This window comes from Anomaloglossus baeobatrachus, chromosome 2 (genome assembly GCF_048569485.1).
Source record: "Anomaloglossus baeobatrachus isolate aAnoBae1 chromosome 2, aAnoBae1.hap1, whole genome shotgun sequence".
Lineage (NCBI taxonomy): Eukaryota > Metazoa > Chordata > Amphibia > Anura > Aromobatidae > Anomaloglossus > Anomaloglossus baeobatrachus.
In genome coordinates, this window is record NC_134354.1 from 217,726,935 (window position 1) to 217,754,322 (window position 27,388).

The 27,388-nt window shown below is 41.4% G+C and overlaps 1 protein-coding gene across 2 annotated transcripts in view; it reads right to left on the bottom strand.

Annotated features, from left to right (window-relative positions):
* Nucleotides 1-500: 500 nt before the first annotated feature.
* Nucleotides 501-27,388, bottom strand: part of TRIM33 (tripartite motif containing 33) — a 253,401-nt gene continuing 226,513 nt past the window's right edge. The window contains exons 17-20 of one of the 2 annotated variants that reach the window (XM_075335610.1): nucleotides 23,644-23,718; nucleotides 9,528-9,680; nucleotides 3,882-3,932; nucleotides 501-3,795 (exon numbers count right to left, since the gene is read on the bottom strand). In XM_075335610.1, coding sequence (XP_075191725.1) covers nucleotides 3,583-3,795; nucleotides 3,882-3,932; nucleotides 9,528-9,680; nucleotides 23,644-23,718 — 492 coding nt within the window. In that variant the 3' untranslated portion in view covers nucleotides 501-3,582. The remainder of the gene's footprint in view (nucleotides 3,796-3,881; nucleotides 3,933-9,527; nucleotides 9,681-23,643; nucleotides 23,719-27,388) is intronic. The other variant, XM_075335611.1, reaches the window with a different exon arrangement.

A 27,388-nucleotide genomic window follows, 5' to 3' on the forward strand; every position in this document is an offset into this window, starting at 1 on the left:
CATGTAGTAGAGTAGTCAAATTATTGGAATTTCTGACTCTTCTGAGTTATTGTTTACAAAGTTGACAGAAAACTTGAGTTGGATCATTCTTTCCTTTCTTTTTCAAAAAGGCTCAGGCTAGGCAACCCTTGCAGCCCATGTGAACTGCAGACCTGCGACAGCTGCTGGCCACAGCCAGATTTATTGCTGAGGATGCGGTGCTTGTCGTGGGAAGTCACAACGTAAACTCCTCGTCTTCTTCATTCTCTACCTCCTCTGCTGAGCTGCGTGCCTTTGGTTTCACACCAAGTGGGGTCTACAACCACATCATACTCTTGTCCCACTCCTCACCCTGAAAAAAATCCTCCTTCTCTTTCAGCCCTGACAGCATTTACATTCACAATCACATACTTGATCCTTTAAAACATGGACATGCAGTGTAAAGTAGATCCAAGAGATGAAGGCTTAAACATGAATGCACATATGTTACTGTCCAACTACAATCAGCAAGGGCAAAGGAGTGTAAGACGATAAATGGATTTTATTGGGGTAATTCTAGTGGACATTTTCCACTGAGTGGTTTCACTACGCAGTGCAGTATTAGCAAGCGCTGCTAAAAAAAAAAAAAAAAAAAAATAAAATAAAAAAATCATAACGCATCATGAATACCAAGTCTGGAAAGGCTGCTGCCTGGAGGCAGTCAGGATTATGTACAAGACAGTTCATCATAGCAAAATTATACAATTTTTAACTAACTGAAAAGATTAAAGTAACTTCAACTTCAAACATTTTATGCTTAGTGCTACATATCAATTTTGCTTTACTTTTTACAACCTAAAGATGCATTTAAAATGCTACTGGTTTCCTGATTAAAGGGAACCTGTCATCTGACTTATGGTGTCCAAACCACGGTCACCATGAATCAGAGCCTGGCAACATTACTGCAGCCTGGTATAGTTATCTCTGAAACAGTCGGGTTTTCAGAAAAATTATATAGTTAGAAGAATATAGTTAGACAATACTAGTCCGGTGCCGACCCCGGACGACTTTTCCCAGCGCTGCTAGAGGTGAATAACTGCATTTCCCAATCACCTGCAGTGGCACTAAGGAAGAAGAGTCATCTCATGGTATGGTCCCTGGCCGGATCATCTAACTAGATTTTCTCTGAAATGCCGGAGAATGAGTTCCGCATGTAAAATTTGGATTTTCTTGTTAGTTCAGCACATACCCAGTTTTACTGCATTGTGGCAGAAACAGTATTTACACCAAGAAAAATAATAAAAAGCACAAAGATTCCCATAAGACACTGCAAAGATCTGTTTATACCACGGTTGTTAAGTGTATTTTTTAATGTTGGCAATGGCTTTTTCATGTATTTTTCATGTATTAAAAGAAAAATAAATTGAAATCTTTCAATTTTCACACAGGCTACTGGGGCGTGTTTAGACCAATGCTCAGTTTCAGGAAAACCTTTCAGCGTTCCGATTACCGGTCATTGTAATCCGGTCTGTGGCGGCATACACACCAACATTCATATTAAGAAATGTCCCACTTCTGCCTCCTTTCACATGCACATTTTATGACATAATACAAAAGATGGGGTCTGAGTCTGGGCTACTAATGTACACATGCTAGGAGTCTAGTAACCAGTGTGAACATTGTAAGATGACTTTTTCGATACAGATTTTAATATGAAAAAAAAAAAAAAGAAAAAAAAAAAAGAAGACCATACATTTTCAAAAATACATTTAACATAAAATTGTGATTTTAGCATTAGGTCATTTTTTCTGATGACACAATTTCTTTACAGTTTAGTTCTAAAAATGAGATTAAAAAAAAAAAATCCCCATTGTCTTATAGAATTCTCAAGTCCATCGCACTTTTCATTTCTGACGCTACGTAAACTGACATGCGCTGCGGGTCTAAAATGCACAATGGGTCAATTTCTGTTGTGAATTCATTGAATTTCAATTGCAGATTTTCCACATCTAATGCAATTCTAAGGGGAAAATCAAGTGAGAAACAGATATGCGGTTTTAGTTCATTTCTGCAGTTGAAACGCATGTAATCCTCACGACTGTATGAATAAAGTTTTGGCAAAGCCAAAAACAGGTTGTAACTAAAACAAAAGCAGCTTTAATTTAAAACTTGGCATAAAAAAAAGCCAAAACCCGCAGTGTCAAAAATACAAGAAAAACGTATGTAAAAACAGAAAAAACAACGCAATGAAAAACACAACTGTAGAAATGCTGAAGAAAATTTGTATCATCAAAAACTCACCACTCATTGTGGGATTATCCACTACCTGGACAACACCTTCTTAAATGAAGTACTCTCCCTTGTAAAATAAAAACAACATGGACCCACCTTCCACACCAGGGATCGTGTGACATTGTTATGCCAATGTTCTTGTTCCCACTACTTGTGCTTGTCTGAGGGAAATATCAGTTTACCGTAATAGCGGCCGCTGATTGTTGTTCCACGTGAGCCAATGTCAAACGAGACCTGGCATCTGCGCCAGTCCAGGAGTTGAGTATATGCTATTTCTCTCCTATAAGAAGGAATACTTACGCTAACAGGGTCCAGGTAGCGGATGGCCCCTTCAAAAAGCCAAGTTCAGTCATCAGAGAAAATGGATTCCACATGATATATAGATTTAAACTCCAATACAATGAATAAAATTGTATAACCCTAAGGAAGACCAAGATTTTTTTTTTCTTAAACCCTCTCCAATATACTAATAGTTTCAATCTACCCATTTGGTATCAAAGCAGGATAAAAATCAACAATATTTAACCAGTTAATTTATTTTTCCTTGTCTTGGATGCAAGACAACAGCAAAGATTGACAATCTGTTGTCAGAAATAATGCAATATGGATTTACGAACACGTATAAGCTTCCTCATATATACATAGCAAAAGTTAATGTTTTTTTATGATCCAAGTTAAATTGTTTCCTTCACAAAATATATATCTATATACCAGAATCTTGAAGGATAACCCACTCAAGCTAAGCACTCAAGAAAAAAAAAATAAAATAAAAATGTAACAAAAACTTGGAAATGGAGAACAATTACAAATTAATCATTCGAAAAGCACACTTAAACCTGTACCATGATTTCGTTGATCCAGAGGTCGAGCTACAGAGCAGCCCGATAGAAAGAAGGTGTTACAGTAAACTGCAATTACTGGTCCAATCTCCGAAAAAGAAATAGATTAACAGGTAACAACAACCACTGTGTCCACTTATAGGTCTGTACAAAGAACGGTTGAAAATATCAAAATCAAAAGGAACGGTCTTTAACATTTCACAAAACATAATTGAGATTTCGATTAGATGGCTCCTTGTGAAAGGAGTCCAGCAAGCTTCAAATTAAAAAAAAAAAATATGCAAGGAAAAAATAAAATAAAAGTGACAATAAGTTTTCATCTTCTTTAAAAGAATGTTCATCTCTTCTGTACAAATTGGTTGGTCTAATACTGTCTAAGTTGCCACCTTATCCATGAAGTGGCAAGTGTAGGCGAGAAGATATTCCAGGGACACTTAAATAAGTACTTAAAGTTATCTCTCTACAGAAAAATGCCAAGTCCAGGGCATTGAAATCACTTTATATGCACTGGCTTCTCATCTGACTTTAGACGTTTTCTTCGAGGCTGTACAAAATCCTCATCGGAATCCTCTGTAACTTCACCATCATCCTCCTCTGGTTCAAACTCTGGCAACGGTGGGAAGGTCCTGTCTGGGTAGATTTCTGGAAGTTTGTCCTCAAAGTATAATGCAACCGCCTTTCCTGCTTGGGCCACTTCTGAGTCGCTCTGTTAGACAAAGAAGAAAAAAAAAAAGAAATCACTTTGGGAAATACAAAGACTTCTGTCAAGTTTGCACGGTTTGGAAATCTTACCTGCAGATTAAATTCTTGTGTTTCTGCATAAACTTGAACAACTTTCATCATCTAAAAAGGACATTAAAGTCAAAAAAAGGGAAAATTGTTTACTCTAAAAGATTTATCAGAAGGGTTTTACTATAAAACAAGGCCATAAAGTAAAAAATAATTATGACCAGGTTGCAAGTCAAAAATCTCGGCTCAGTCAAAGGGGGTATACTTGAATTCATGGTCTGGCCGTAAATCGCAGCTCTCTATGCTGCCATGGGAAACAATGTGATGAAAACAGGTCTAAAAACAAAATTCTATTTTGGGCTGGGAGAGTTCGCCAATGTTAAAATCTAAATGAAAAACGCTTCTCCCTTCCACCTAACTGATTTGAACATGCCAGATATGCAAAAAAGTACTGGCGCCAAAACATTACTGAAATGCCATATTCACTTCATCTGATATGCTCTCACTATAAAATGTCAGTATAAACAGTTACTTGTGAAATAAGAACTGGACATTTGGTTATACCCTTTCTAAACCACAACGGATTTCTAACTAAACTAATATAGTACATCAAACACAATAGAATAGAAATTGACAAATTAAAGGGGTTATCCGGCTTTTTTTTTTTACTTTGTTATTTCACTATTGGGTTACATTGGAGCAAGTAAGTAGAGAGAGACTACCCACCTGCCCTGCTTTAAGCCCCTCTCCCCGGCTCACAGCGGTCATGCGACCACTCCTGCCATGATTTTGCTGCTTCCTGTGACGTCACGTCGAGAGGGGCAGGAGCTTGTTGACGGGACTTCATGCTGCCACCCTGCTGGGCAGGCATAATGCATGAAGTCTCCCCCACATTCCGTAGTGCAGTGGTCTCAAAGACGCTGTCGGTAGGCTGCATGCGGCCCCTGATGCTTCTTGCAGCACGCAGTTCCGTGGCCCCCTTGCTGATCGCTGCCTGTGTTGGGGGCAGTGCAGTCAGCGCTTTATATCACAGAACAGATTCCCCGGCGCTGCTCAGACGTGAGCTCTGTATACAGCTACTGCAATGATTAGCTGCCGGCCAATCAAAGGCCAGCATCTGATCACTGGAGAAGCTGTATAGAGAGCTTGCCCATGAGCAGAATCTGTCCTCCGATATAAAGCACTGTCAGCGGCGGCCCCTGCGCCGTTCGTCAAGGGGGCTACGGCCGCAAGAAGCAGACAGGACACCGAGGAAACGAGGACAGGTGAGAAGAATATGTTTGGGGTTTTTTTGCGTTTGTGAAGAATGGCACACTAGAGGACAATTCTACAGGACAGAGCATTGCTAGAAGAAGAGGACCCCAGGGGGACATTACTACAGAATGAGCTGAAGGATGGGCACAATACTATAAGATGAACACATTACAAATGGGCACAAGTATGGGGGCACATTATTACAGGATGGGGCATTACTATAGGATGAGCACATTACTACATTATATGTGCTCATATTGTCCTCTACTAGAGGTCTGTGCTGGGCAAACTACTGACAGCCAATGAGTGTGCAGAAAGCGGGGCTGGACTGTGAGGCCAGGGGGTGCCCCTTCTGACTGAGGTTTGGCAACTAAGGACAGGAGAAAGTCAAGTTTGCTTGAGCAGCAGATAAATAAAGTGGCTGCAAAGAATAAAGAGATAATTCAAGAGGAACAAAAAAGTCAGCTAAAAAAAATGTAGGAATGTTTTATATGACAATACAGCACAGATTAGCTTAAATTTTTTTTGAGTTTATGGTCGGACAACCCCTTTAAGAATCGGGAACATTCTGATGGAAAGTGGACACATTTCACATGCATAAAATACCAGCCATCAAGTGCAAACCTTCAAGCAAAATTGGTTTAAATGTAGGTTCTCTTGCAGCTTTTGATAAAAAAGGAGGGTAGAAATAGACGACTCTGTAAAGCACAGCAAGACATGGCTGTAATGGAGCTATAATGCTTATTAAAAGGGAACCTGTCAGGTGCAATATCCACCCAGAACCAAGAGCAGACCTGGGTGCATATTGCTAATCCCTGCCTATCCATCCCTGTATCTAGTAGCATAGATAGGAATACTTTTTCCAAATATCTCTAACGATCATTTATGATATGCTAATGAGCGCAGGGACTAGTCGCAAGGGTGTTAGTTCTTGCACTCTTTCTGCCCTCTTAACATGTTCTGGTCTTGCTCACAAAACCTCACTGAAGCCAAGACGCAAACACCTGGCTTCATGCTGCGCATGACCAGAAGTGCCAGGACTTTTGATCAGCGGTGACTGGGGACACAGGCACGCGCGTCAGTGATGCTGCATTGAATAGCTTGTTAGCACATCCACAGGGGCGTGCTAACATGCCAAGAGGGCAGAATGAGCGCAGGAACTAACGCCCTTGTGACTAGTCCCTCCGCTCATTAGTATATAATAAAAGATCTTTAGAAATACTTTTTCTTAAGATCCCTTTATCTATTCTACTAGATACAGGGATGGTTAGACAGGGATTAGCAATATGCACCCAGAATTGCTTGTAGTTCTGGGTGCATATTAGACCTGACAGATTACCTTTAAATAGATACCATTGGTGAAGAAATCCACTTTGTTGTTCTTCTTTACTCACCATTTGAGCTATTTTGAAAATTTGATTTGGGTGCACAGGGCCTGAACTGTGCAATTGGTCGGCTTCTCTCTGTCTGTGATTCCCCAGCCTCTATACTATTTTTTGTCTGTGAATGACCTGTCTCCTCTGTTTGAACTGGACAGGACGATGAGACAGGTAATCACAGACAGGGAGGAGAAGACCAAGTGTATAGTCCAGCCCCTGTGCAGCGAAATCTAATTAACAGGAAACTTCAAATGGTGATTAACCCCTTAACGACCCATGACGTACTAGATACGTCATGGATCGTGTCCCGGTAAGCCCCGCCCCCTGCGGGCGGCGAGACGCGCACATATCAGCTGTTATCAACAGCTGATATGTGTGCCTGCTAGCCGCGGGTGGAATCGCTTCCACCCGCGGCCATTAACCCATTACATTTCACTGCCAAAGTCTTGGCAGCAATATGTATATGGGCGCCGCCATGACAGTGACTTACCCCGCCCCCGCCGGAAGTCACGTGACATGATCACGTGACTTTCGGCGGTTGCCATGGTAGCACAGGGTCATGTGATGACGCCTGTGGCTAACATGAGTCACTTCCTCTCAATGCCGGAATACAGCCGGCATTGAAAGTGAAGCAGCAAATCTGCAGTTCTCAGCTCTGTAGCCGAGATCTGCAGATTGTGCAAAGCGATCGGATTGCTGATCGCAATAGCCCCCTAGGGGGACTAGTAAAATAAAAAAAAGTAAAAAAAAGGTTTTAAAAAAATTAAAAAAAAATAAAAAAACCTAAAAAGTTCAAATCACCTCCCTTTCACCCCATTGAAAATTAAAGGGTTAAAAAATAAAAAATACACACATATTTGGTATCGCCGCGTTCAGAAATGCCCGATCTATCAAAATATAAAATCAATGAATCTGATCAGTAAACGGCGTAGCGGCAAAAAAATTCCAAACGCCAAAATTACGTTTTTTGGTCGCCGCAAATTTTGCGCAAAATGCAATAACAGGCGATCAAAACGTAGGATCTGCGCAAAAATGGTACCGTTAAGAACGTCAGGTCAAGACGCAAAAAATAAGCCATCACTGAGCCTCAGATCCTGAAAAATGAGAACGCTACGGGTTTTGGAAAATGGCGCAAAACGTGCGCCACGTTTTTCGGACAAGCTTGTGAATTTTTTTTAACCCCTTAGATACAAGTAAACCTATACATGTTTGGTGTCTATAAACTCGCACCGACCTGAGGCATCATACCCACACATCAGTTTTACCATATAGTGAACACGGTGAATAAAATATCCCAAAAACTATTGTACAATCCCACTTTTTTTGCAATTTTTCCGCACTTGGAATTTTTTTGCCGTTTTCCAGTACACTATATGGTAAAACTTATGGTTTCATTTAAAAGTACAACTCGTCCCGCAAAAAACAAGCCCTCATATGGCAAGATTGATGGAAAAATAAAAAAGTTACGCCTCTCGGAAGAAGGGGAGCAAAAAACAAAAACGCAAAAACAGAAAGTGCCCGGGGGCTGAAGGGGTTAAAGAACAAAGCTGATTTCTTCACCAAAAGTATAAATGTAATCCGTATTACAGCGCCATTAGAGTCATCTCTTTACTTCACGATAAAAAAATCGTGCTGACAAGTAAAATGTCAAGCCTTATGATACGGATGATGTGTCAGCACAGAATTACTGTTCTAATTAAGTACAAGAGCTCAGTGTACCCTTGGTCTGGCTAATTGGTGAGGTTGCCAAATACAGGACAACTCCTTAAATAAAATTCTCAATTTTGGTTTAAACTGGTTTGCGGCATATCCACAAATGAGGCAGACCTCTGCCTGTTGCATTCATGCTTGGCTTTTATGTTTAGAAAGAATACAACAGGTAAGTAAAATGCCTTTCCAATGGAAGAAAGCCGTCTCATACTAGAAAACCACGAGACTGCTTCAAAAGGAAGAGGCGGCCATTTACAGAAAAGCGGTTTAGGCTTTTTATCTATCATTAGTGCAGATTAGGTAATTGTTTGATGGGTACGGTGCCTGAGAAGCATCTCAGAGGGTTTTAATTGAAGGAATACAATGGTATTTATACTGGCAGAGTCCCATGAAAAGAAAGGTAAAAATGCTCAGTATTATAACTGGTTTATTAGTCAGCAGCTGGAGAGAACCTTTAGTGGCAGCAGCCATTGCTAACATATATTCACTAATAGTTCCATTTATTTATCACTTTCGGTTTTATGCCCTTGATGACTGGTAATTCAGATAATCCTTCCAATACATAAGCAATGATAAGAATGAATGTAACGTGACAAATTTCAGGCACAATATCCTAGCGCACAGTAAACCATTTAAAAGGGCATCAAACACACACATATATATATATATATATATATATATATATATATATATATATATATATATATATATATATATATATATATATATATATATATATATATATTTTACTTTGCTAAAGACCTTGCCTTAAAGCTGTTAGAAAATTAGCTTGATAGGCACAGTCATTATAATGCCATATACTCTCTTCTGATGGTTCTAGCAGGAAGATCTGTCTATTCTATATACATTGCCAAAAGCATTGCTACATTTACTGTTGAGAAAACATCTGACATCGATAAACTACATTTTATGGATCCTATGGGAACTGTAAATTTCTTTTCAAGGTGTCTTAAAAAACTAAACAGAAGTTGAATTTTGCACAATGTTTTATAACGTGCTTTTATATTCAATCTTCTATAATGAGCAGCTCCAGGGGTGAGGTGTGAACACAGTACAAGTGACCAAGAATACTTGATTGTCATTGCTCAGCTGCATAGCCTATTTATAGGGGTCTTTAGCTTTTGTGTAATGTAAATCCATTATGGTCATCATGCTTTAATACCCAATAATGGAAGGGTGATCAAAGATTTCATTATAAATTATAACTTGGGGTTTACAGTTATGCAAAGTATTACCTAAAAAGCTAAAAGGTGAAAAAATCCATCTATAGGTAATGGGACCCTGCAACATGAATTAAACGGTACAAAGAAATGACGTAAAATATAGTGAAATGAGACAGACATACTTCATTGAACCTTTCGCAGTTCTTAAAAATCAGCCGTACGTCTGCAACAAAGCCTTCAGGAGTCAGGTAGTGTTGTGAGTGCTTTTTCTGCAGCTTCTTCTTTACTGTAGATAGATCCATTGGCTTCTTAATTATTTTGTAATAATTTGGTATCTGCAAATAAAGAAAAGAAAAGGAGAGAAAAAAAGTTTATCACATGCTGGAGGTGAGCGCTGTGCTTCAATACCTTACAAAACAAACAAGATTAAGGGGTATTCCAGCATTTTAAAGGGAACCTATCACCAGGTTTTTCCCTCATGAGCTGTGGCCACCACCAGTGAGCCCTTATATACAGTGTTCTGGAATACTGTATATAAGAGCCAAGCCACTCTGTAGAACGTAAACTGCCCCCTAGGTGAGTATTCTAAAGGTGATTTTTACGTTCTACAGAGCGACCTGGGCTCTAATATTAAGTATTCTGGAATACTGTATATAAGATCACTGGTGGTGGCCGCAGATCATAAGGGAAAAACCTGGTGACCGGTTCCCTTTAAGGTTTAGCACCTATGTGATAATTGATAAATGTTAGATTGTGGAGTATGGTTGTTGAAAGGGCCCAAAGAGACACATCTATAAGATTCTATTATTTGTAGAGGAGTTGTAATGAGTTTGCTTCAGATTTGCATGTGGCTCAAAATTATTAGGTGGACTTAAAAGGAAACTTCTGATGAAGTGGCAACATGAAACGGACGTTAGGGGGTCACCTGTGGCAGAAGATTACAGTGGTAATGCTTTGGTTTACTATATGACCGTGGAATAACTTATTTGAGCACTCTTGGACGCGGTAAGGTGAAGCACAGCGGTTCTATCTTTATGGGATTACCCTTAATTTGCATGTATTATTTATGCTGTGTTCCTCTTTATTCCGTGCCCTGGAGATTTGGTTACATGCAGGCATATGATGGTTTGTAGCTAATTTAGGAGTGGTATAAAATGGGGGTTTACACATTTTTCTGAGCTGCTTTTGTTTCACCCTGAAAGATCCTGGAACACAACTAAATCTTCATATTTATATAAATATTTATTCACATTTATATAGTCTGATATAATTACTTATCTATTTAATTATTTATTTGGTGCACTTTTATATATTATCTTTATTATTATATTATATTTGCACTTCAATAATTGTGTTTTAGGGTGCTACTTTTGCTGCTCATGATCATTTGTGAATTTATTTTACATACAAATTTCCATTTACTCCGTTTAGCCCACACTAGGTTTTAGGTCCTCCTTTGTACTATATGGTATTTATTAGATATACACTAATTCAATTGAAGAGACATAATTTATTGCACTTGTATTTTTGACATGATTATTTATATCTTCAAGACATATCTTTGTAAAAAAAATTTGTATTGATGTATTTTCTATATGAATCTATATACTGTACATAATTTTAGATGCATTTTTTGACCGAATTGATTGTATTATGAAATAGGCATATTTATATTTTATCAGGAAACCAACCCAATTATATTAAAGATCTAAGTTTTTGTAAAAATTGCATGCCACGCATATTTTGTTAATTTATTAGCCTGTAACAATATTTGTTCATACTCACTGCCCTGTTGTCTTTGTCTTACTTTTTTGTATCAATAGCCATCTTTTATTGATTTTAATATTTTATGAATAATTGCAATGAAGAAAAATTAATTTTTAATTGGGATGTGGGAGTTTTTGTCTTTGGATTTATGCTATTGTGCCTCTTAAAAGGAAACCTTTCATGTATAAAAAAAAAAAAAAAAAAAAAAAAAAAAACCCCCCAAAAACAATAAATCTGCAGATATGGGCTAATCTGCAAATTAACAGCATTTCAAAGCTTTGTAGCCACCATATTGAAAGCACAGCTACGGGGAAGAAATTAACTATTTCTCCTGGCAGCTACTGGCTTTCAGTCACAGAATCACAGCCAACACAGCTTCAGACACTGAAAATGGCATAGTGAGTGGTAGCTGTAACTACGCCCCAATTACCGACTGACAGGCGGCTCTATACCAATGCAATGCTGAGTTGGCTGTCAGTGTCGGGGCGTGGTTACAGCCACCACTCACTATGTAGTGATTGGTGACTGATGCTGCTGCAGATCTTCCTCTGACTGAAAGCTGAAGGCTGCCAGGAGAAATAAACGTTCACCCCTCCCTGGTAGAATGCTGTTAACCTGCAGATTATCAGCGTCTTTTTTTATGCAAGTTACCTTTAATGCAGATCTGTATCGAACAAGTAATCCAAACAAATCTTGCCCTAATGCACACAACAAAATATGCAGAAAGTCCACTGTCAATCTGCATCAAAAATTAGTTGTTTTTTTTCTTTGCAGCAGATTAGTCCGGAACATAAAGCTATTAAATCCTAAACTGAACATTTATTCAGAGAAATTTGCTTAAATTCCTCAAGTCTTTAAGAGACAACCATTTGTAGAACTATTAGATGCCTGGACAAACCCGACCAAGGCACTTTTCTGCTTTCTTTTATCAGCTGTCAAAGAGCTATCTTTTTGTTGACATAGCTGTATGATGGGTTATCTGCAGGAAAAGTTGCAGTTTTTAATGTCACCATAATTTATTATTATGTAATGTACTGTATAGAGGGATGGTACAGTAATAAAAAAAAAACGTCAGTTTCTAGAGTTTTGTTCTTATACATTTTTCACTGTGCAGTAAAAAAAAAAAAAAAGCTTACTTGGAAGCATTATTGTTAGTGCAGTGGCCCCCAACCTTTCTTACCAAGAGTGCCACATTCAACTCTGCGAGATAGTAGTGAGCACCATTCACTGACTCCTCCCCTTTCAGTAGTGACACATAGAACATGATATAAAACCAGCCAAAACGTCCCCACAAAAACACACCAATATCTTGGTCTCCATTCCTTATAAGGATGCTTATGTACATTTTAGAGGTGCCGACTTACAGGGAACCGGTCACTGGGATTTTCCCTTATGAGCTGCAGCCACCTGTGAGCCCTCATATACCGCATTTCAGAAAACTGTATACAAGAGCCCAGGCCACTCTGTACAACATAAAAAAAGATCTTTATAATACTCACCTAGGGTGCAGTCTGGTCCGATGGGTGTCACTGCTCTCGGTTCGGCGCCTCCTCGTCCTTCTGCCCAGCGCTGTGTGCATGATGTATCCTGCATCTTTCACACAGAGGCCTCCATTGCACTCCTGCACATGTGCACTTTGATCTGCCCGCCTGAGAGCAGAGTAAAGTCTGCATGAGCAGTAACGCAATGGAAGCCTCTGTGTAAATGACACAGGATGCGTCATGCACACGGTGCTGGGCAGGAAGACTGAGATCGCACAAAATGGATGAGATGCCGGACAGAGAGCAGCAACTCCTATCGGATTGGGCTGCCCCCTAGGTAAGTATAATATAAAGGTCTTTTTTACGGTATATACAGCGTCCTGGGCTCTTATGTAGTATTCCGGAATGCTGTAACGGCTCACTGGTGATGGCTGCAGCTCATAAGTGAAAAACCCGGTACCAGGTCCCTTCAACCATCATTAAAGGGTATACTCTGGGCTTTAACAAACAAAATGTGTCTAAGCACTAAGAGGCAGGTAGTTGCAAAGTACCTGCCTGCTGTGCCTGGCGCCGTTCTTTGCCAGCACAGACCACCCTGTAGCAATAGAATGGCTTCATCAGCAAAACAGGGGCTTCTTTACTGCTCTGTAGACTGGGTGGCATGGCAGACGGTACGCTGATTGACAGCTGGTTCTCCGCTGCCTAACTGGCAGAGCTGGCTGTCAATCAGTGTACCGACCCGCCTACAGAGCAGAGCGTATGAGAAACCGCCGCTCTATTGTTGCGATGTCAGCGGAAGAAGCTGAATCACCAGCAGGAAAAACGCTGGGAACAATAGGTAGGTAGGTAGCAGCTGTTTGCCTTTTTATGCTTAGACACATTATTAAAGAGGGGGAACCATATATACCCTTTAAAGCAGGGGTGGGGAACCTCCAGTCTGCGGGCCGTATGTGCCCCTGATGACTTTTTATGCGGCCCCATGGGCTGCCGGCCCTTTAAATCACAATGTGTGGTGTGCATACCATTAGGTCATCAGCCTGCCTTCCGCCGTACTGTGAGCCCCCTGCCTCCCACCGTGCTGTGAGCCCCCTAATACTGTCTACGCCCACCAGTGCTATGTGCCCCCCCCCCCCCCGTGCTATGTGCCATCTCCACCCCCCCAGTGCTGTGTGCCACCACCACCACCCCCCCAGTGCTGTGTGCCCCTTCTGTCCTGTCCATGCCGCCGACAGTGCTGTCCGTGCCCGGCAGTACTGATTGTGCCCCCCAGCCAGTGATGTCCAAGTTCCCAACCCCTCCTGTGATGTGTATATGCCCCAAGCCCCTCCTGTGATATGTATATGCCCCCAGCCCCTTCTGTGATGCGTATATGCCCAGAAACCTGGAAAAGCAATTGAGAAGCAACATGATCAATATCACCTAACATCACAGCTGCACCAAAGAGAAGCAGCTCCAACCACGACAATAGGGGGTATAGGTGTGAGTGAATTGTTTGACCAAATAGATTAGGGTAATTTTCAAGCTGATAATTTTTTTCAGCCCCGTAAGATTGGTAGAAATTTCCATATGTTCCCCACCCCTGCCTTAAAGGGAATCGGTCACCTTTTTGTGTTGCATAAAGGTGAAATTAGCCACAACGCTATGCCTCCTGGATGGGCAGTTTTGGAAAAATCCTTTTTTATATCTTCTATCTTCCAGGCGATGGGATGTGTGCTGCCAGGAAGATAAGCCGGCCTCCGGTCACCCTCCCCAGTTTTTCCTCCTCTTTTCTTTAGTTTGGGCATGTGATGTCAGGAGCGTGGCCGTAAATCCCGTGCATTCTGCATGCACTCTCTCCCACTGTACTTTTACACCTTACCATAGGCACAGTCTTTAATTTAGAGGTGTACAGGCACTAGGGAGTCACTGCTACTTCATAGTGACTCCTCAGCGCCTGCACAGCTCAAAATTAAAAAGACACTATCCAAGGAAGGGTGGGAAAGTACAGGGGGAGAGAAGGCAGGCAGAATACGCAGGATTTCGAGCCACTCTCCTGACATCATAGGCACATACTAAAGAGAAGGGGAGGAGAAATTGGGGATAATAAAGACCGGAAGTCGGCTTATCTTCCGGGCAGCACACGCACCATAGTCAGGAAAACAGAAGATATAAAAGTGGATTTTTCCAAAACAGCCCATCATCCAGGAGGAATACAGGTATGGCTAATTTCATCTTTATGCCACTTGTATGCCCATAATAATAACAAAAACAAACAAAACCCCGAAAACACAAAGGGTTACAGACTCCCTTTTAGTATTCTTAAATCAAGCATAGTTCACAATTTTGTATCCAACTTTAAGTAACTTTCTAAATGGTAGCATCATCCTAACTCCAGCTTATCATACTCATGTCTATCTCACCAAGTATATGCGCATCCAGATCTGCTTTTCTATGTGGAGCTACTCTAAAAAGTCACCATCTGGAGACCGGCTCTTCAAAACGGTGTGCTAGCCCTGATGCTCATGCACCAAGCTGGCAGACAGAGGTGAGCCACATGTCATGGGCCAGTGAACCACAGGTTGGGGACCTATGTGCTAGTCAGAAAAACTAAAGAGGTTGTTTACTACTTGGACAACCCCTGGTCAATTAAAATGTTTTTTTCCCAGTAAAATAATATTTATCCCAGTGGCCAAATAGTGCTGGCTTGGCTCTCCCTTCCTTTGGACAAATCACATACATCTGGAGGAAGCGAGAACTGCTGTTCTCTCACTTTCCCTAGATATATGGGATACGTGCGAATGTGGGGAGAGTAAAGCCAGTGTTGACTGGTGGCAGGGATTGTGTGGCAATGTCACACACTCCCTGGGAAAAGCAGTGTCGACACCGCTGGAGCAGCGCTCACATCGGAAAGGAGTATAGATAACTAGGAACTAAAGTGGCCTGCAAAGAGCCTTAGCACAACCTCACTGAAAACCTTTAGGATGAATTAAAACATGACTGAACTTTATTTACCTCCTTAGGCTAAGCAAGGAAACTGTAGTCCATCACTTCCTGGATAAAGTCAATCTATGACATTTTCTTCAATTGGCCATTATTCTGCCATAAAGCTCTAACATCCTGTAGTACTATGAGCTGCATGTCTCTAATATGCCTATCCACAGTGACTTTATAAACAAAGGAGGATCACACACCTTACTTTACATCTGAGTAAGGGCTGGTTCACACTAAGCGACAACGAGGTCGCTGTTACGTCACCATTTTCTGTGACGTAACAGCGACCTTGTAAGTCGCTGTTATGATCGCTGCTTAGCTGTCAAACACAGCAGCCGAAGCAGCGATCATAACCGCGAGAGCAGGGAGCCGCGCACACTGCTTAGCGCTGGCTCCTTGCTCTCCTAGCTACAGTACACATCGGGTTAATTAACCCGATGTGTACTGCAGCTACATGTGCAGAGAGCAGGGAGCCGCGCACACTGCTTAGCGCTGGCGCCTTGCTCTCCTAGCTACAGTACACATCGGGTTAATTAACCCGATGTGTACTGCAGCTACATGTGCAGAGAGCCGGAGCCGGCAGCACAGGCAGCGTGAGAGCTGCGGAGGCTGGTAACTAAGGTAAATATCGGGTAACCACCTTGGTTACCCGATGTTTACCCTGGTTACAGCTTACCACAGCTGCCAGATGCCGGCTCCTGCTCCCTGCTCGCTTCATTTCGTCGCTCTCTCGCCGTCACACACAGCGATCTGTGTGTCACAGCGGGAGAGCGGCTTTGAAAAAAACGAACCAGGGCTGTGTGTAACGAGCAGCGATTTCGCAGCAAGGGCCAGATCGCTGCTCAGTGTCACACACAGCGAGATCGCTAATGAGGTCACTGTTGCGTCACCAAAACCGTGCCGTAGCAGCGATTTCGGTAGCGATCTCGATATGTGTGAAGCACCCTTAAAGTAAAATAAACCTCTCTACAGGTTCCCAGGTTATTACACATCAATTATGAATAAAACCATTTTAGTGCATAAACACCGACTGCTCCAGGTTCACTCCCTACGTGCTGGTACTGATTACTGCGAATTGGTAAGAAACATTAACTTGGCAATCTGGAAATCTATAGTCCTCAGAACATTCAATCTTCATGACAGGTAAAGGTTTTTCTTTTAGCACCAGGGATATTACAAAGTCTATGTAACTTCCCTTGTGCTTGTTCATATTATAGAAAGACATTAGTATACTATTAAATACATTTTGTTCCAAATTATTATGCAAACTGAATTTAAGAAAGATTTTAAGTTTGCGTTTTTCAAATAAACTCAAGGATGGTCTCGTGTCTCAGGGTTCTTTGGATCACTGAAATCAATCACACTTGTGATAATTATGGGAAACAATTTTAGTCGAGCTAGATCCAACACTTGTTTTTGACTAACCACTTCTGAATATATAAGTGACCCCAGATTTTCCCTATCAACTTTTTAAGCTTATAGGAAAACCCACTCTGACTCCAAAAACATTACAAAAAGTACAATGAAAAATGCAAAAAAAAAAAAACCCAAAAAAACACCTATTGTAAATGTAATGTTCATTTAAAGCTATTTTGGTCATATAAAGTACCATATTTTTCGGATTATAAGGCTACATGCGCGCGCTGCATCTTTTTGTGTTCACAAACTGCAGCCAAAACTGCAGGCAAAATGCAGCCAAAACTGCACCTTGTCAGAGAGAGCCTGGAAATGTCACAAAAAATGCTTGTAAGGCTATGTGCCCACGGGGACATTGTCCTGCGGATATATTCGCAAGACATTCCGCAGGTGCTCCCAGAAATCCGCAACAGAACTTTCTCTGTTTCAATGCTGCGGATGCACAGCGGAATGTTCTGCGGATATGGTGTGGGCATTCTGCATTGAGGATACAGTACCATGGCTTCGGCACTGCATCCTCAATGCAGAACAAGTGCTGCAGTGATTGGGGTGCTCATACTTACCTCCATCATGCAGCACCTCGCTTTCCGGCGGCCGGGTCACTATCAGGCAGCGTCTGGTTCACTGTGCTGGAGGTGGGCGGGCCTTAACTAGCTCCGGCTGTCACATGACCGGAGCTCGTGCAGGCCCCGCCCACCTCTTCCTTCCTGTACCTGGCTGGATCCACCGCGCTTGCTGTACACCGAACGGAGAAGTGACTCTGGTCTCTATCAAGGCAGGCAAGTATATGGGACCCTGCGGAGAAATCCGCAACAATAACTGACACGCTGCAGATTTTTCCGCACGAAAATACGCACGATTTCCGCTGCGGAAAAATCCGCAGCGTGGGCACAGCATTTCCCAAATGCCATAGAAATGGCTGGGGAGTAGCTGTGCTGCAGATTTCTGGAAAATCCGCGGATTTTCCGCGGCAAAATCCGCGCATTTTCCGCAGCGTGGGCACATAGCCTAATTATAGGTGCGTTTTTGCTGCTTTTTCGGTACGTTTTTGGTGCGTTTTTCACAATCTGCGTTTTTGTGACAAATGTTGACAAAAACGCAGGAAGAATGAAAATGGTGCATTTTTTTGTCACAAACTTTTGACAAATAAAACGCTGAAAAATAAACTGCAATGTGCGCATAGAAAATCTGACTTCTCATAGACTTTGCTGGGAAGTCAGATGTCAGAAAGTTCTGCCAAAAACGCACCAAAAACTCAGCCAAAAAAGCAGTGTGCGCATGTAGCCTTAGACGCACTTTCTCTCAAAAAAATTTGGGAGGAAAATGAGGAATGAGTCTTAAAATCCAAATATAGCTTACCGGGGAGGCTGACTGTGCGGCGACCGGGTGCGTACAGGCAGCTGGGTGCCTATTGGTGCCGGCTGCATTTCTGTGCGTGCAGCCTGCTGGCATCCACTCTGTGCATGCGGGCGGTTGTGCGGAGAGTGTCCCAGTGTGTCCGCGGTCCCAGTTTCAAATGATGGCACCGGGAGTCAGCGCGTGCACAGATGGAGCTCTTGGATGAGAGCTCATGAGAGCTCAATCTGCGTATGCGCCGCTCCAGGCGCCATCATTTGAACCGACACCGCAGAGAGACTGGGACACTCACCCGCCGCCGCTGCTGCCACCACCACTGACCCGTGGTGGCTGCTACCACTGACCGCCGCTGCCACCATGGACCTGCCGCGCTGACTGCCGCTGCCACGACGGACCCGCCGCAGCTGCCAGCATAACCTCTGCCTCCTGTGACCCCGCTTCACCACCACTGCTGCGCCCCCCTCCAGTAAGACAACACCGGATTATAAGATGGAAACTATTTTTGTTTTTTTCTCTCTAAATTTTGGGTGCGTCTTATAATCTGGTGTGTCTTATAAAACGAAACATACGGTATATATGGTTAACACACACAAAAAAAAAAAAAAATCATCAGCAAAAGGAGTTTTATGGAGTTTGATGTGCTGATTCCAAAAATCTGCTTAGTCTTGTTCTATCACAAAGTTTCTGAGATAGAAGTATTTGTGTTATTATGTTATTTGTGCATTTTCAATGTATGCTGGGCCCCTCAAATGCAAATTGTTGTTCAAATGGTCTTTGTGGCTGGTTAAATATGAGGAAAGTGGCTAAGCCACTTGCTGTTCCCATGATTTGGAGAGAACCCAAAAATCATAGTACTGACTGCTACTTTTGTCAAACTGAAGGGCTTTTCTACAAACAACAAACATAAGATTAATTACCCTGAACTTGAATCTATGATTAGGCCAGTTCCACATGATGGTACCTTGCCAATTCCTGTACCACAGTTGTCTGGATTGGATGAAAATGAAGTAGAATATGAAGACTATGGAGCCGAAGCTACTGGTGAAGACATGGAGACCTCAAGTAAAGAAGAGTATGTACCTGATTTAGCAGCCAGAACGCTTTACTCAACATGAATTAAATGATCTCATCAGAGACCTCTCATTGTCAAAAGATAAAGCTGAACTTCTTGGATCTAGGTTGAAACAGAAGAATCTTCTTCATGATGATGTCAAAGTGTGTTATTACCGAAACAGAAGTAACGCTAACAATTTTTCACAGTGGATGGAGTAATGGTGTACTGTAACAATGCGAATGGCCTCTGAAGAACTGAATCAAAAGTATTTTGTTGCAGATTGGCGATTGTTTATTGACTCATCCCAGGGAAGTTTGAAAGCAGTGTTGCTTCACAATGCAAATATGAAACCATCAATCCCTTTGTGGGAATATTTGTGGAGATTTTAAAGTGATTTGTCTGCTAATAGGAATGCATGGAGGTTTCACAATATTGTTGCTTCTTGTGTTTATGGGACAGTAGAAAACAGTAGAGCATTATTTTCGTCGTTATTGGGGACAGAGAAACATCTATGATCCAGGTAGAGACAATGTTCAGCATAATCCTTTAGTTGCTCCAACATAAATCTTTCTATCTCCACTACATATGAAGTTGGGATTGATTAAAAAGTGTGTGAAATCCATATCAAAGACAAATTCATCACAAGGGTTCCAGTACAATTCACAAAAATTCTCCGCATTTCACCAGCAAAACTGAAGAAAGGGGTATGTGTTGGTCCTCAGAGGAGAGCACTTATGAGAGATATGTTTGAAGGAACTCTAAATGATAAGGAATTGAGATCTTGGAAAAGCTTCAAGTGGATCTGTGAACACTTAGGAAAAAATAAATTTCCAGAATATGTTGAAGGTGTTGAGTAACTGCTAAATGCATAACAGTGTCTTGGATGTCGCTTGTCTCTGAAAATGCACTTTTTACATTCACATTTAGATTTCTTCCATCAAAATCTTGGGGATGTAAGCGATGAACAAGGCGAGTAGTTTCACCAGGACAATAAAGTAATGGACCACCCCTACCAGGGTTTTTGGAATGACTCAATGATGGCAAATTACTGATGGATGTTATATAGTATATACGTATATGTTATATACCCTCAAGCACATTTAATTTCTGCTCATATTTTGGTTTCTAATTTGCATGTGAAATTGTTTTGTACGGTGAAGCATTTTTTCTAAAATGTAGATTAGCTTTCTTAAAGTGAACCTGTCAGGTCAAAAAAAGCGTTATAACCTACAAGCAGTGAGCTATTAACCCCTCCCTACCCATCCCTTTCTTGTAATATTGTGTAATATGAAAGTAATAAAATACGTAATATGTAAATTAGCAGGGTCTCTAGCCCCATGGGTGTTTGCATGCTTTCCATGGTGTCACACCCCTGTGGGCGTGATACCATGGATTTACATGAGCGACACCACCATCAGCTCCTTTAGAATCTAGCGTGCATGCTTACCAATCTCGCCGCCGCCTCATCCTGATGTTTGCTGGTCGGCTTCTGAGGCGCACTGCACATGACAGGAACTGCAGGAGTCTTCTGAGCATGCGCACTGCACGTCAGAAGCTGGCCAGCAAACACCAGGATGTGGAGGCGGCGCCAGCGTCGGACTGGCTACCGGAGGAATCTCCTGTAATACCAGGCCTGGATTCAGTTACCTGCATTGCACTCCGGAGCTCTCACCTGAGCTCCGGAGTGCAGCCTAGACTGCACCGTGAGCGCCGAGTGACTGATTCCCCAGCGATTGCGGTTCAGTTCGTGACAGCTGAAGACATGCCGGGCTGATCTCCGGTGCTTTTACCTGAACTCCGGATTGCAGCCCGGCTTGTTCGCAGCTGTTATGAACTTAATCACAATCGCCGGGGAATCAATCACTCGCCGCTCGTGGTGCAGTCCTGCAAACTCTGAGATCAGAACAGGCTGCAGCGGAGAGCTCCAGAGTGCAATGCAGGTAACTGAATCCAGGCCTGGAATTACTGGAGATTTCTCCGGTAGACAGTCCGACGCTGTGCGGCGGCGAGAACGATAAGCGCGCGCATGCGAGATTCTGAAGGAGCAGACGTGAGGTCGCTCATGTAAATCCATGGTATCACGATCACAGGGGCGTGATACCATGGAAAACATGCAAACGTCCACGGAGCGATGCAACACCCATGGGGCTAGAGACCTGCTCATTTACATAGGGAATATGTAAGAAAACGTATTTCATTACTTTCATATTACACAATATTACAATAAAGGGATGGGTAGGAAGGGACTAATAGCTCACACAGGCTCCTGCTTGTAGGTTATAACGTTTTTTTGACCTGACAGGTTCCCTTTAATGTCGCTAGTATATTTCCTATACCTCATAATAATGATGCTGCTCCACAGAAACTATACAGGATACAGAAAACTATATACATTTTTTAAATCAAAACAAAAAGATGATTCAGAAAAGTACAGTCACCTGCGATGATCACAAAAATATTTTTTGTAGACCTGTGTAATCAGCCTTCATATGTACATGCTTTCTGCCCTGATAACGTCCCTACATGACCTTCAAATCTTGGTGGAACCGGTCACCTTGCTCATCACTAACTGGACCAAAGGTTTCAGGGAAGTTAGCAAGATGGCTTCCAAGAAAGTCCTTGACAAGGTCATTGAATGATAATCAAGCATTCTTTTGGTGTTCTGACATCGTAGCTATGAAATGTTCATCTGTGATGAGTTGCCCAATCTGTGGACCATCAAACACATGGGCCTTTATGATTTCAAATAGGCTAGGAAATGCCAAAATGAGGTACTTGGTAGTCTTCTTCAGTTGGCAGAGCTTTACCAAATTGCTTCATGAGACCAAGTTTCATGTGCAGAAGTGGGAGTATAATGTTCTGTCAACAAGTGCTCATGTAGATTGTTTGGATCACCAGGTTTAAAAGGTCATATCTTGAAGGCAAATTCTTTTCCACCTAATGCTTCTCATGCTGCCCCCCCCATACACAGAAAACAATGATACTTGGTGTATAACTGTTGATGACCAATAAGTAAGCATACCATTTTTAGGTCAACACAGATGATAAAATTATGTGTTTGTGATATTGCAGCAACTGAATGAATCTATGTCTCTTATTATTCACAAAGAGAAACTGAATAGGCAATTGGGACTAACCAAATAAACTTTCGTTGTAGAGGAAAACATACTTCAAGCTCTGGTATTGATGAACAGTCCTCTTTCATTTGGGTTATAGCTTGGAATCCCCAATTCCTCAATTAAACCATGTATGTTATAGCAATGTACAACGCCACTGTCACCATCTATGTTAAAAGCAATGCACAATGCCACTTTCCCTTCTAAATTATTACAGAAATGTACTTTCTAGGGATGGAAAGTAGGATAACGTAAAATTTTCAAGCAAGTTTTTCTCAGGCAGTCTGGATTCTAGGCATTCTGGAGCCTTTTTCCCAAATCAAATGCCAAATTGTTCAACTCATGTTGGTCTTATCCCCTATGAACAGAGATCGCTTCAATTTCAAAATCTTCGTAATTGATGTCACTTTGTTCTTCATCCTGAAGGTGTGAAATTTACCTCAGGAAAGTATATAGTATATGACAGACTACTTTTTTCCATGATACAAAGAAGATCCGTGCCACCAGCAAAATCTTCATGCACGACATGTCACCATCTCATGCTGCAAAGAATAGCTCAGTCATTGGCTAATATGGGCATAAAAAGGAGAGAACCTCATGATGTGGCCACCATTTTCCCGTGACCTCAACCCTATTGAGAACCTTTCGAGTATCTTCAAGCAGAAGATCTGAGGGTGGGAGGCAATTCACATAAAAACCAGCAGCTCTGTTCAATGGATCCAAGAATTGTGAAGATGACATCAACGAAAGGTCATATGTTAACATGTCTCTTGGCCTGTTAAGAAGTTTTTGATTGGAAAAGCTTTTGATTTTAGTAACTAACCTCTAAATGCTACAAATTCAACAAATTACCATTTTGAGTTCTTTACAACCTACAAAATGTATGGAAACTCTGTTGTGCAGAATAATTTAGAACTCTGCATTTTGAGCTTTTTATTAATTTTGAAAAAAATAAAAATAAAATAATACTGTTACCATTGGGAGGCTTGCTCAAAATGTGATGTATACGTTAACAGTTCAGGATTTCAACATTATACTGACTTATTTGCATTGACCATTTAGGAAAATCAGAAATATAGCATTTGCATAATAATTTGGAACGCGGTGCAGTGTGTGAAAAAGTAGGCATTGTACTTACTGATGCAGGGACTGGTTCTTGAAACTCAATGCTCAGCTCGTGACAGTAGAGATACAGTAGCAGTCGCTCACATTTCTGGGGAAAAAGTGAAAGATTGATCAGATTTTTGCAATGCTATTTTCATTCATAAGTAGACACTCTAGATCTAATAATTCTGCGATGGTAAAGCAAAACTATTGAGGAAGTGTAACATGCTGAATCCAGTGTGTAATATACACTGTCAAGACTCCGCTGTTTCAAACTCCCAGCAGTCATGACAGAAGAAAAGAGAAGTGCCAATCACGAGGGATCACCAAACAATGAGTAGCGTATCAAAATAATATTTAGGTTTTAACAATTATGCAATAAATACAAACACATACAAGGATATAGTACAATGTGGTCTCATACCATAAACAAAATATATATTACAAAACCACTAAAACACACAATTAAACCGCCATTTTGATGCCAAATCCTGTGAAGGATTAGATATGGGTGCAGGGGCAAAAAGTACCCCACACAAACAACATTACAAGTAAGCACACCAGATGAAAGGTTGATGGAATGTGAGCAAAAGCATTCACACAAAACTATCAAGAGATAGAAAACAATCAGATAAAGTAGTGTGAACATAATACTGAAGTAATAGAATTATGGCAAATAGCTGTTCAAAAATATAAGGTCAGTACACTTGTAGCAGAAACCTCCCTCTCCAAAAAAAGAGCAAGCATATTGCTCTTCTTTTGCCCTTGAGAAAGTCACTGTGGTGACGATACGTGTGGGGCTGTGAACTGCCAGGATACTTGGGGTGCCCCACTTATGCATTGCACAGGATTCCTTTTGTGAGCTCAGTGTTTCTCTGCTACCTTGAGGTTTCTGCTAAAAGTGTTCTGACCTTCTATATTCGAACAACAGCTATTCATTTCTACAGTATTAGCTTGGTCATGTCTATATGGTCTTTTTGGCATGGTAACTGGGGCCTGGGCTTGCAGCACCTTTTTTGCTTTCATTAGTGAGCTCGATTTGCCACCATTATATTACTTCAGAATCTACTTATCTGATCGATTTCTGTATCTCTGTTGATTTATTGCTGATAGTTTTGTGTGAATGCTTTTGCTCACATTTCCATCAACCTTTTATCTGGTGTGCTAAAGGCCACGTCTCACTAAGCGACATCGCTAGCGACATCATTGCTGAGTCACGTTTTTTTGTGACTCGCTAGCGATGTCGCTGTGTGTGACATCCAGCAACGACCTGGCCCCTGCTGTGAGGTCGCCGGTCGTTGCTGAATGTCCTGGACCATTTTCTTCAAAGGCGATGTCCTCCTGGGCAGGACGCATCGCTATGTTTGACACTGTGTGACAGGGTCCCAATGACAGCAGAGATCGATATACAGGTCGCTACTGGGACCTGTATCATTACTGAGTCGTTGGTAAGGTCTGACTGTGTGACATCTCACCAACGACCTGCCAGCGATCCTTATCAGGTCGCATAGTTTTCGTGATCGCTGGTAAGTCGCCAAATGTGACGGGGGCTTTACTTGTAATGTTATGTGTGTTGTTTTTTTGCCCCTGCACCCAAATCCAATCATGCACAGGATTTATAACCGAAATGGCATTTCGCTGGTGTGTGGTTTTGATTGGTTTTAACCCCTTCACGCCCGGGCGATTTTCTGTTTGTTTTTGCTCCCCCGTTCTTCCGAGCTGTAACTGTTTAATTTTTCCGTCAAGCTTGCCATATAAAAGCTTACTTTTTGTGGTACGAGCTGTACTTTTAAATAAAACCATACGTTTTACCATATAGTGTATTGGAAAACGACAAAACAATTCCAAGTGCGGAAAAATTGCAAAACAAAAGTGTAATTGCATGATGGTTTTTGGGATATTTTATTCACAGTGTGCACTATATGGTAAAACTGGTGTGTCTGTGTGATGCCTCAGGTCGGTACGAGTTCGTAGATACAAAACATGTATAGGTTTACTTGTATCTAAGGGGTTAAAAAAAATTTCACACGTTTGTCCAAAAAAGTCGTGCACTTTTTGCACCATTTTTCGCGACCCATAGCGTTCTCATTTTTCGGGATCTATGGCTCAGTGACTGCTTATTTTTTGTGTCTCGAGCTGACATTTTTAGATATACCATTTTTGCGCAGATGCTACGTTTTAATCGCCTGTTATTGCAATTTGCGGCATCCAAAATACATAATTTTGGCGTTTGGAATTTTTTGTCACTACGCCATTTACAGATCAGATTAATTGATTTTATATTTTGATTGGGCATTTCTGAAGCTGGCGATATGAAATGTGTATCTCTCATTTTTTTAACCTTTTAATTTTCAATGGGGCGAATGGGGGCTGATTTGAACTAAAAAAAAAAAATTTTACTAGTCCCCTAGAGGACTATAAGGATCAGCAGTCTAATCGCTTTTTGTATTTCTATAGATCACAGCTTGGATCTGCTGAAATGCTGCTGTCCTCTCATACACGGTGCTCTGCCAGTAGTAAGACAAGTGACTCATGATAGCTACATGGGGTCATCAGATGACCCTGTGCTATCATGGCAACCATCGGCTCTACTTGATCATGTCACGTGACTTCCGATGGTGGCGGGTGAGAAGATTTACCGAGGCTGGCATATACACTGCGCTGTCACATTTTGACAGCACGATCTAAAAAGTCAACAGGCGCAAGTGGATCGTGGATTTAAACAAGCTAACATGTGCAGGGATCTCTGCTGGCTGCCTGAAGCAGCCGACGGCGATTACTCTGACATGATCTATGACGTACTTAGTACGTCGTGAAGAGGTGTGTTTTAGTGGTTTTGTAATGTATTTTGTTTATGGCATGACACCACACTGAACTATATACTTGTATGGGTTTGTATTTATTGCATAATTAATAAAACCTAAATATTTTTTTGACCCGTTACTCATTGTTTGGTGATCCCTCTTGATTGGCACTTCATTTCTTCTTCTTTCATGTAGCTTCTCTCTCTGTGCCAGGGGTGAAACCAGGGGATAAGTTGCTGCCCTCCTGTCTTCCATGTATTTGACACTCTCTTCACATAAGTGGAAAGACTGAAAGAGGACCTGATAACTTCTAGGTCTGGGAAATTCACATTTTCCATTTATAGAATTTAGATACTGAAAAATTAAATTCTGGAAATGGCAGGCCTCTGGGCAGGACATCAGTCACATCCAAGGAGTAATTCCAGAATCTGATACTGGATTAATCTCTATTAAGGAAAGCTCTGCCAGACCAGTTTTATGCAATTAGCATACGACAAGCAGCACTAATATAAGTTATATGGGCACACATACAAAACATTAATCGGAGGCTGCAAGAATATTAGAATGCAGGAAGAGGGTCTCATTCTGTATCGTTTCGATGGCCTTGAAAAGTTTCCCTTGAACTCATTTGTTAAAAAACAAAATTGCCATGATCAAAAGCACACTAGGTGCTTGAAACGAGTCAATATATATTCTCTTGTCCCTGATGCAGGATTTTTAATGAATTTTGAATAGATATGTTCTTCCTACAATTTTCATGAGTACTGGATTTCTTTGCCTTGTTTGCACTCAGCAATGCCATGTCGGGTCCCTGCACCTGCTTCCTAGCTGAACTGGCCATTTCTCTTGCATATACTTTCGAGTTACAAAATAGCTTGCATCACTAAAAATAAACGATCAACTTTCCAACTTCCATTTTATGAACTGAGATTTCTCAAAAGTATCTTTAACTTGGTATTTTAATGTTCACAGCTC